The sequence below is a fragment of the Dreissena polymorpha genome, chromosome 10 (assembly GCF_020536995.1).
Source record: "Dreissena polymorpha isolate Duluth1 chromosome 10, UMN_Dpol_1.0, whole genome shotgun sequence".
Classification (NCBI taxonomy): Eukaryota; Metazoa; Mollusca; class Bivalvia; order Myida; family Dreissenidae; genus Dreissena; species Dreissena polymorpha.
Genome location: NC_068364.1, coordinates 15,822,809 through 15,834,374, shown reverse-complemented (window position 1 = coordinate 15,834,374; position 11,566 = coordinate 15,822,809). Strand labels below are relative to the sequence as shown.

Here is an 11,566-nt window from a genome sequence, read left to right as displayed (position 1 = left end):
TACACTGGTTCGTAAACAAAGTAGAAACGTTTCAATGTAATGTTTAGAGGATGTTTGCATCATTACAGTTTTTAATTTATTGTTATTTACATGTAATTTTTATAATATATTCATATTTCAGTTCAAATGATCTGCATCCAATTTTTGAGTCTGGGAACCAGACTACCAATGTTTACGGTGATTTTTGTATTGTTAGCCAATGCACAATTCGGGTTTATTCATTTCGGTCCTGTCATGAATGAAGGTAATCTAAGGTCAAAAGTGACGTTAAACTGCTACGCCGAAAAACCTACAGAATACACATAACCAGTGACGTTCCAAACGACACATACATGTATTTTAAAATCAAATACAAATACGATACAACCATACGTTTGACGAATTCCGAACTAAGCGAAATTCTCTTAAACTACTATTTACAGTTATAAACTAAAACAACACATATATTTCACACGCAGAAAAAAACACGTGTGTATATTTTGTAGAGATACACTTACATTATATACACATAGTGGCATGAAGCCTCAAGGAATGTCGTCTGAGAAACATGTTGGCGGGAATCTTAATGAATTCCAATATTACGGATCTGAAGCGAGTCCTGTCTGGTAAAATGAATATCGATCAGACGGGAATCTCTGGCTTTGCTGTGCACATGTGACTCATCCATGGATATTTCGCGGGCAGACGAACAGTGTTTGCGCGCGCGACAACGGCAGACGACACACGGGAAGATCGAGTATTTAGTTGAGGCAGTGTTGGAATTCCAATGTGAGGGTAAGGTAAATGTAACATATTGATTTTTGTTGTATTTTATGGTTATTTTGTATCAATCCAATGTTGTTCATTTGTTATACGAGTGTTACTATAGCGATGATTTACCAGATGTTTGTAATGAAACATGGCAAACCAATAAATATATATGGGCCGTTCTCTGTAAAAAAAAATGGGTTTAATGCATGTGCGTAATGCGTCGCCCCAGATTAGCCTGTGCAGTCCGGACAGGCTAATCAGGGACGATACTTTCCGCCTATACTTGATTAATGCTAAGAAGAAACTTTCTTTTAACGAAAAATATTATAAAAGTTGAAAATGCCTCAGATAAGCCTGTGCGGATTGCACAGGCTAATCTGGGAAGACACTTTACGCACATGAATTAAACCCATTTAATTAACAGAGCGCTGCTCATATACATATATGTGAATTTACAAGATAAGCTGTCCTCGGAAAGGATGGGGTAGAGTTGTTTCAAAGAAAAAGGTATAACATTCCAATATAATTATCAGAAATGCGAATGCTTTAAGCGATTGTGAATAAGTTATGTCTTCAACAATTATGTATTGAATTATCGTGTATTAACTAATAAGCATATCTTGTTTAATATGCATTAGTATAATTGATCATATAGCGTGAATTCGGAATCCAATGTTTTTTGCGACATAGGCCGTTTCATATTTTGCATTTTCGAATACAAGCGGCTTAAAACGTTCGATACATGTCGCATTCCTTCCAACGCTGCATCCACAGTGTCGACCGGTTTTTGGCAGACACATATTAGATCTCGAAACGCAAAGCATACTTAAAGTATTTAGTCCAAACGATGTTAACAACGTAAAAACGAAAGTATGATATATATGCCTTGCTCTGGTAAAACGGGTCTTAATGTATCCGCGTAAAAGTTATTGTAATTAATTATTATCAATTATGGTATAATATATAATTATATAAGAGATCGTTTTTCAGTTGATAGCACATGCTTGTGTATACAAACTACCGGTATTCAAAATCATAATTATCTTTCTTTGAAGAACAGTCGTCATCAGAATTATTGAGCGCGCATTTCCTTGCGAAAACCGCCATTTTACATTTGAATGGTTTTATTACCGGTATTCTTTACTTTTTATAAAAAACATTTCGTTAAGTCTTTAAACACATTCACGTGAGCTTAGATGAGGAGATGTACAAATCATCCCTCATGTCTGAATTGTGTACAGATCAGTAAACGGAGAAGTGATCATTGGGAGTCTGATTGCATTAACAGGTCTGCCCAGAGTCCCTCGGAGGTCATTAAAGAGAGGCGGTATCTGACACACTGAAAACGATCGTTAATACAAGAAGACAATTTGTTTGCTATGATGAATTGCACAAGGCACGTTCAGCCCCCTGAAAATCCACATATCGACGAAATTCAGACCGAGAACAGAGAAACGAACGAAATTTAGCGATACTATCGCGGTTATTATGGTCGTCTGGTACGAACTGAAGTTAGGGGAATGAAAATTGACGTATACGACTTTGTTTACATTTTACAGCTAGCTGATTGGTCCAGGATGCGTCACGTGACCCCTCAGGATGCCCGTCACTCTCTCCCTGAAGACTGCCCAGTATATTGACCAAGGTAAGCATATCACAGCCGGACGCTTTGTCTTAAATGTATTCTCTGACAGAATTTCATTTAGACAGAGGGGGTAATCACTTGATAGTCAAGATGGCGACGTCCATTCCGCGACAGGTATTTTTCGCCGTTTTATATCCTTTATTACGTTTGTTTCATTTTTAAATGACGCTCACTTTCCAGCCACATCATAAAGAAAGTGATTAGCGATTGTGTTTTTCGTATTAAAATTCGCTTTATATCTCGACTTTCCTTGTTACGAATTGTCTTGGCGGAGCTGTAATTAGGTAATAACGCTTAAAAATTTCGCAGCGAGTAAAGTCGAGATATAGAGCAATTATTCATACGAAACAAACGCTAGTAATTTGCTGATATGGCTGGAAAGTTAGCGGCATTTAAAAATATATATCTAATTTATGAACGGTAAAGAACGCCTTACAAAATACCTGTCGCGGCATGGACGTCGCCAAACTCGAAAATGTATATGCCAAACTCAAAATGTGTATGTCAAACTTGAAATGTTATTGTCATAAGCAAAATTTTATTGACAAAAGCAAAATGTTAATGCCAAATTCAAAATTTTAATGCCATAAGGATAATGTTAATGCCAAACAACAAGTTAATTGCAAGAGCAAGATGAATATTACAAACGCAACATGTTAATGACACCAACAACATGTTAATTACAAACGCAAGATTTTATCTCAAACGCAAAATGTTAATGACACAAACAACATGTTAATTACAAACGCAAGATATTAATGACATACACAACACGTTAATGCCAAACGCAAAATGCTTCTGCTGAATGCTCATTCCAATCATAGCATGTTAATGTCTAATGAAGGCTGTTAACGACAAACGCAATATTAAGTTTCGTCCCGAAAACAACAGAACTTTGGAATTGAACGGTAGTCAAATATATCGAATCATGTTTGCAAGTATTTTCTCCTAAGCACAGATTTCATGCAATTATCTGTGAAAAAATGCATTATTGAACATAGCATGAGCAAAGTGATTCTTTGTAATGTTTGCTTAATTCAATATTTGTCAAAACACAAATATATCTTTCTAGCGTATTATGAGTAAAATGCATATTTTTCAAAGGCTGATATAACGTGCTTTTGCGAATTAAATGTGTTACCTTACCATGTTTGTTCCCGCAGATGCCCAGAAGATAGTGAGCGGCCTGCCGGTGCTGCACGGCGAGTACGGCGTACCGGGGGAGCACATCGCCTTCCTCAGAAAATTCTTCCGCGCACACGACACGCAGACGATAATGAAGGTGTGTTCACCATACCATTAACCGTATTTTATTTAGTGCACACTTTAACCCATTCATGCCTAGCGTCCTGAAAAAAGGACATTGCAACAGCGTAGACCCAGATGAGACGCCGCATAATGCGGCGTCTCATCTGGGTATACGCTGTTTGCTTAAAGGAATTGTAGTAAGTAATATTCTAAATATAGAAATAAATATACCAGACACCCCTACTTTTGGAAATAAATTGATCCAATTTAGAAGGATGGGAGAGTCCACTGGGCATAAATGGGTTAATCTATCCTTCTTTGTTCAATTTTGGCTTATCACAAACGCTGAGCATGTACAGACCGCCTTTGTCGTGTAAGGTCCATGTATTTGGCGTGTAAGGTCCATGTATTTGGCGTGTAAGGTCCATGTTTTTGGCGTGTAAGGTCCATGTATTTGGCGTGTAAGGTCCATGTATTTGGCGTGTAAGGTCCATGTATTTGGCGTGTAAGGTCCATGTATTTGGCGTGTAAGGTCCATGTATTTGGCGTGTAAGGTCCATGTATTTGGCGTGTAAGGTCCATGTATTTGGCGTGTAAGGTCCATGTATTTGGCTCAAGTGTCAAGGTCGCACTTACATGTCGAATTAAAGTGTGGGTATACTACATCAGGTTTTGACTTTAACTTCGTCATCCATTGGGGCAGTTTTAAAATTACTTTCCATAATATGTTAGCAGCGTAGGTTCAGCGTGCTGTTGGTGTTTATCAATTACACAAAGGTGGATGTCAAATTTAGCTATCTATGCTTAAATATCGGAATCAAACATATTTTGCAGGCTTTAACTTAATCATGTATCAGGCATTGATTTTAACAATTCACCACAAATTATTAGCACGTACTAAAAGTGTAAGCTATATGCCCATAGTCAAAGGTCAATGTCACACCTACCTATAGGTACACTCACATACACACCTAGCCCTGTTCAAAGTTCACCTATTGTCGGGTTACTTCCGTTTACAGTTATACCGGAAACTGTACATGGTGGAATGTCGCCGTGTCAGTCCACTTACCAGGGCGGTGGTCGGCATAGCAGCAACGGTGAGTAGAATGTTCGCAAAGTTAGAGGTCCGATTTAACAAATACTAATCCATGTAATAAATGTTCGTGTAAAAATATAGCACATTATAAAATAAAACAATAACAGCAGAAGGCTGATGTACATACAGACAGAACTTTGCATGCAACTCCTCGGTACAAAGCGCGGCGTCATGTAAATACAGACAGAACTTTGCATGCAACTCCTCGGTACAAAGCGCGGCGTCATAAGACTTATGTACATACAGACAGAACTTTGCATGCAACTCCTCGGTACAAAGCGCGGCAACTCCTCGGTACAAAGCGCGGCAACTCCTCGGTACAAAGCGCGGCAACTCCTCGGTACAAAGCGCGGCAACCCCTCGGTTCAAAGCGCGGCAACTCCTCGGTACAAAGCGCGGCGTCATAAGGATAACAGTTCAAAATAAAATGTATAAAACAGTATATATCATTCATATAACAGGTCGCCGTAGCATAGTGGATATGGTGTCATCTTAGCGACCGGGAGGTCACGGGTTCGATCCCAACTGGGGAAGCGTTCTTTAGATCTCACCCATAAACACTAGGAAACGGACTCGAGAGTGTTTCAAATAAACCTCATGGTTTCGTGAATGAGAATATAGATGTAGCAAACATGTATTGCAATTGAGCCGTGCCCCTTGAAAACCTACCTTAATTTATATGCGTAAAGTGTCGTCCCAGACTAGCCTGTGCAGTATGCACAGGCTTATCAGGGACGACACTTTCCGCTTCAATTGTATTTTTTGTTCCAATGAAGTATGTTCTTAGCGAAAATACGGTCGGCAGACTACTCTGGCAAACCTGGCTCGACACTTTACGCACATGCAATAAACCCCGTGTTTCCAGAGTGTGTCTTAATTACAAAATGAAGGAATATAACAGGATGGTCGCTATACATATCGTTCATATTCTTACGTTATAATATTAGAATATTAATATAGCATAATTATACCTGGTTTTGTCAAATTTCTTAAAATAAAAAAGCTATAAATGACATAAAGAGAGCAGAAAAAAACATATAATTGTATCACAACTGTTTTGTTTTACGTCAAAGTAGTTACAATATTGTCATGTATTTCGGCCTAATGCACACATATGGGAACAAAGGTGACTCAGTGCTTCTTATTATTATTATTTACAACATTTTAGAATTGATAAAAAAATGCCCAAACAAAATAAGAACACCTTTTAGTTTTATACAACACCAAATGTACAATTGTGCTTATCTACTTTCGTAGATGTTGTCTACAAAACACCCCAAAGTGCCATAATAATTGTTTCCTCCACTCTTTTATATCCAAAGAATTCCCAGTTTGACGAATGGTGTTTCGGTGTATTCAAGAGGATCGATTACATCTCACACGCAACAAAGTCTTCCTTAATTGGGTCTAACAGTTTTTGTGGATATAGCCGTTATCCCTTGTGAAATGTACAGTTTAAGACTACTCGTTTTTACGTTTATCAATTAGAAACAAACGAAGCGGAAAGCTTGATATACCACTTGCATTGGTCTAATCTTTCGCATACGTGTGTGCGCTAATCTATTTGCGTGCGTGTGTGCACTAATCTATCTGCGTACGTGTGTGCAGTAATCTATTTGCGTACGTGTGTGCAGTAATCTATTTGCGTGCGTGTGTGCACTAATCTATTTGCGTGCGTGTGTGCACTAATCTATTTGCGTACGTGTGTGCACTAATCTATCTGCGTACGTGTGTGCACTAATCTATTTGCGTACGTGTGTGCACTAATCTATTTGCGTGCGTGTGTGCACTAATCTATTTGCGTACGTGTGTGCACTAATCTATTTGCGTGCGTGTGTGCACTAATCTATTTGCGTACGTGTGTGCACTAATCTATCTGCGTACGTGTGTGCACTAATCTATCTGCGTACGTGTGTGCAGTAATCTATTTGCGTACGTGTGTGCACTAATCTATCTGCGTACGTGTGTGCACTAATCTATTTGCGTACGTGTGTGCACTAATCTATTTGCGTACGTGTGTGCACTAATCTATTTGCGTGCGTGTGTGCACTAATCTATCTGCGTACGTGTGTGCACTAATCTATCTGCGTACGTGTGTGCACTAATCTATTTGCGTACGTGTGTGCACTAATCTATCTGCGTACGTGTGTGCACTAATCTATTTGCGTACGTGTGTGCACTAATCTATTTGCGTACGTGTGTGCACTAATCTATTTGCGTGCGTGTGTGCACTAATCTATCTGCGTACGTGTGTGCACTAATCTATCTGCGTACGTGTGTGCAGTAATCTATTTGCGTGCGTGTGTGCACTAATCTATTTGCGTGCGTGTGTGCACTAATCTATTTGCGTACGTGTGTGCACTAATCTATTTGCGTACGTGTGTGCACTAATCTATCTGCGTACGTGTGTGCACTAATCTATTTGCGTGCGTGTGTGCACTAATCTATTTGCGTACGTGTGTGCACTAATCTATTTGCGTACGTGTGTGCACTAATCTATCTGCGTACGTGTGTGCACTAATCTATCTGCGTACGTGTGTGACCTATTCTATCTGCGTACGTGTGTGCACTAATCTATCTGCGTACGTGTGTGCACTAATCTATCTGCGTACGTGTGTGCACTAATCGCGTACGTGTGTGCACTTATCTATCTGCGTACGTGTGTGCACTAATCGCGTACGTGTGTGCACTAATCTATCTGCGTACGTGTGTGCGTCCGAGTTTTCCAGGACTACTTAGTCATTTAAGTGCAATTTAAAAATAAGTTACCGCAAATTTTCACCATCATGAGAAGGCTCGTCGCTTGCAGCGTTTATCCACTTCCTGAAAGGTCAAGGTCACCATTAAAGGTTTCAATGCTAAATAAGGCCCTAAAACAGATTGTCTTCACTGTAAGAATCTCCACGCAGAAATGTCGTTCCTTGCTCTCACGTACAATTTGATCAATCAGAGGTCAAATGCAAAAAAATGCTGTCAACAAACTTAACGAGACTTACCGATTCTCATTCACCATTCAATTTCTGATGCAGTTGAGAATAAGTCATGTAATATTTAATGATATAAAATAAATAGATTAATAATATTTAATGGACCAAACTCTCTGGCAATTTATGTCTTAGTACAACCGTAGGGTTTATAAAAAAACGCATATTTCACCCCAGGAAACCCGATACCTTGAGATCAGCGTAATACCAATCGAGCAGTTTTGTGAATTTTAGCGTTAACTTACATAGGGTAAGTAAATTGGAAAAGTTAAACAATTTCAAAGTTCAATTTCAAACAACTGTGTATAAACATTGATTACAAAGGTATTGGCCTACATGTAGAAAAGAATCCTGACAAATATTCTTCAAAAAAATTAGCGAAATGTGGCTCCCTGAAGTAGAAGATCGGGCAAAATGGGCCATGTTCAGGCATTTAGGGGAGAAACACTACTTTAATTTGCAAGCCACTACAATGATTCAAGGATTTATACAAACTTACACATGTCTGCCACAACCTCTTAGCAGGGTTTCTCCAGAAAAGCTATTTATTGTGGAGAAATTTGCGTTTTTAATGACCATGTTGAGAAAACATGGATACCATCTGGAGAAGAATAGGAAACCTTATGTGAGCAGCAACTTTATAACTCTGTTTCGTGACAAAAAACCTGATTTCCAGCCATTTTGTTGCAATTTCTTTGCTTTGTAGAGGCCTATAGTAAGTGTATGTGGGCACATTTGCATACGAATGTACTTTTAATGCCTTATATATTATCAATAGTGCCTTTTCAACATGCTCCAGTTTAATTTCATTTTACCAACACTATTTTGGAAAATAAAAAGAAAGACTTGACTTCTTTGTCAGATAAATTAATTGGTTAGCTACGTAGAATGTTTTAATAAGTGTATGTGGGGGTTGTATGTATAATTATTTAATCGTGTCGTGTTCTGAGACTTTTGAGAGGTTCATCAACATATGAATTTTGAAGGCTGTATGTGGAAGCACTTCAATTATACAGTCAATGAAAAAGATTTCTATGAGAGATCACATTATCCTTTGACCTGGTGACCTAAAACAGGGTGTGACTGACGTGTGACTGACGTGTGAAACAGGGTGTGACTGACGTGTGAAAGTCATCAAGGTGCATCTACACATGAAACTTGAATGCTGTAGGTGGAAGCAATAGATTTACTAGTAATTCGGAACTCGCGAGCTGTGGGTTTTTCCGATTTCTGAGCTCGCGCGGGAGGTACAAACATTGTCATTAATACAGTAATGACCAGTCAAGTCGATATCAGATTTGCTTCCCATTCAGTAGTGGATAATAAGTATTTAAACGACAGTAGTGTTTCTTGTAGGAAATTTCAAAAATCAAGTATTTTGTTGTTATTACTATTACATGTACCGTTATTATTAATAATTACACATAACAAATCTAACACTGACATACATGTTTGTCAAATGTTTAATACTAGTACATGATTAAATTCTAAATACACCGTTCAGATGTACAGCCATCTATACGAAGGGGTCCAGACGCTAACATCCTTAAAAGACATGAAAAACAGGCTTTGTCAGCTGTATGGTAATGAAAGAACCTATTCAAACGACATGCAATATTTCTTCTGAAAAACATTATTCATGTTCTTGTTTTTTCGGCATGCTTTATAGATATAGCAAATAAAAGTCACGTATATGGTAAAGCGTGTTAGTGATGTGCCTTCTAATCTTATGGTCTTGGTCTTTAGCGAATACTTTTCTTTACTTTTCAGATCAGATTAAAGAAATACATCACAATAGAGCTATATCAATAGACATATACATATCCAACTGATATGGAACGATATATTAGTTCTAGTACTACAAATGAACTGAGGATAGTAAGGTTTTTGTTGTTTGGTACTTGTCTGTATGATTTAAAATATATTTGAATAGTATAATATATATACGATGGAGTCAATGTCTGGTAGTTTCGTTGATAAACTTCCATTAAAACTGTATGCCCAGGCCTACGCTCAGTATATGCAATGACATAGTTACGTGACCGAAGCTGTTTGAGAACATGTACATGCAGCATTATATCGTGTTACGTAGTATTCTTACAAATTAAACACGATCGAGATTAGTTCATCCGAAGAAAAATGATTAAATCATTATTATTTTTATCAACTATAACGAACGTTTGAGCAAAAAAGTGCTGTTTACTATTCAGCGATAAAATAAATTATTGATTCAAGCTTTATAAAATATGCTAGTCAGCTTCTGTTTGTACCTAAATTAATGCGCGTGCTCAAATATCGGGAAAACCCAGATTTGAGAGTTCCGAATAACAACTATTAAATTCTCGAGCCTATGCCACAGTTTTCTATAAGAGATCACAGTGACCTTGACCTTTGACCTAGTGTCCTAAAAGACGATGTAGTGCATATATAAAGCTCATAAGGATGCATCAACATATGGAGTTTAAAGGTTTTATGTTCATTTGTTCAAAAGTTATTTCATGAAAATAAATCGGGTCGGACAGACGGACAAAAAATCGGGACGGACGTGACGTACTGGGACAGGGACGGACGGAACAAACTGATTCCTATATAGCCCCCAAACAGAGTGTGTGTGGGTATAATAATGTGAAAGGCAACACAAGCATTGTAATAAATTGTAATTTTAGCACAAACTGGCAAATGAGTTAGCAATTAAAATAAAAGTATCAGCTTTACACATCTATTAAAAGTGGACATAGTATAACCACATTATATATCAGACAAAGGATTCAAGTTTCTGAAATAATTTTGGATGAAATGCAAATAATATCATAGAATGTATCATAAAGCATTACCAGTACATTCGTATGCCAATGATTATGTGCCCACATACACTTACTATAGGCCTCTACAGAGCAAAGAAATTGCAACAAAATGGCTGGAAATTAGGTTTTTTGTCACGAAACAGAATTATAAAGTTGCTGCTCACCTAAGGTTTCCTATTCTTCTCCAGATGGTATCCATGTTTTCTCAGCATGGTCATTAAAAACGCAAATTTCTCCACCAGAAATAGTTTTCTGGAGAAACCCTGCTGTGAGGTTAAGGCAGACATGTGTTTGTTTGTATAAATCCTTTAATTATTGCAAATTAAAGTAGTTTTTCTCCCCTAAATGCCTAAACATGGCCCATTTTGTCCGATCTGCTACTTCAGGGAGCCACATTCCGCTCATTTTTTAAGAAAATTTGTCAGGATTTTTTCTACATGTAGGCCAATACCTTTATAATCAATGTTATTAAATACACAGTTGTTTGGAATTGGACTTTGAAATAATTTTTTTTCCAATTTACTTACCCTATGTAACTTCACGCTAAAATTCACAAAGTTTCTCGATTGGTATTACGCTGGTCACAAGGTATCGGGTTTCCTGGGGTGATATTTGTTAACCTTAAAATTTTCAAAGAAATTTCTTATGTACGAGTTATTCAATTGGTGTTGTATGTTTTAATTTTTCTTGTGGTCAAAATAAATGTTCACGGAACAAATAATTCAGTGTACTACAGTTATACTCGGGTTTTGTGATAACGATTTTATTCTTTTGTTTATTATACGATACGTTGATTGTATGTAGTTTCTACTTTCAGGTGTACAGGAACATTCGAAGCTGCGGCGATAATCCACTAGTGTGTGAGCTTCTACAGCTCCTGGCGAAGCCGAACATGCAGGCGCTTCTCTATAGGTTAGATACCACCATATTTGAAATCCATAAAGGCAAACAAGTACAATTCATGAAATTAAATATATTGCACAGATAGTCAAAATCGACTATATATCTGCTTTATTTGCACAAACATTTATGCTAAGGC

The 11,566-nt window shown here is 37.7% G+C and overlaps 1 protein-coding gene across 1 annotated transcript in view; it reads left to right on the top strand.

The window, feature by feature from the left end:
* Window positions 1-670: 670 nt before the first annotated feature.
* LOC127848592 (MAGUK p55 subfamily member 7-like) overlaps window positions 671-11,566 on the top strand; it is a 33,961-nt gene continuing 23,065 nt past the window's right edge. Inside the window, exons 1-5 of the mRNA XM_052381137.1 lie at window positions 671-774; window positions 2,310-2,395; window positions 3,559-3,677; window positions 4,663-4,740; window positions 11,345-11,439. Of these exons, the coding sequence (XP_052237097.1) occupies window positions 2,350-2,395; window positions 3,559-3,677; window positions 4,663-4,740; window positions 11,345-11,439 (338 nt within the window). The 5' untranslated portion in view covers window positions 671-774; window positions 2,310-2,349. The remainder of the gene's footprint in view (window positions 775-2,309; window positions 2,396-3,558; window positions 3,678-4,662; window positions 4,741-11,344; window positions 11,440-11,566) is intronic.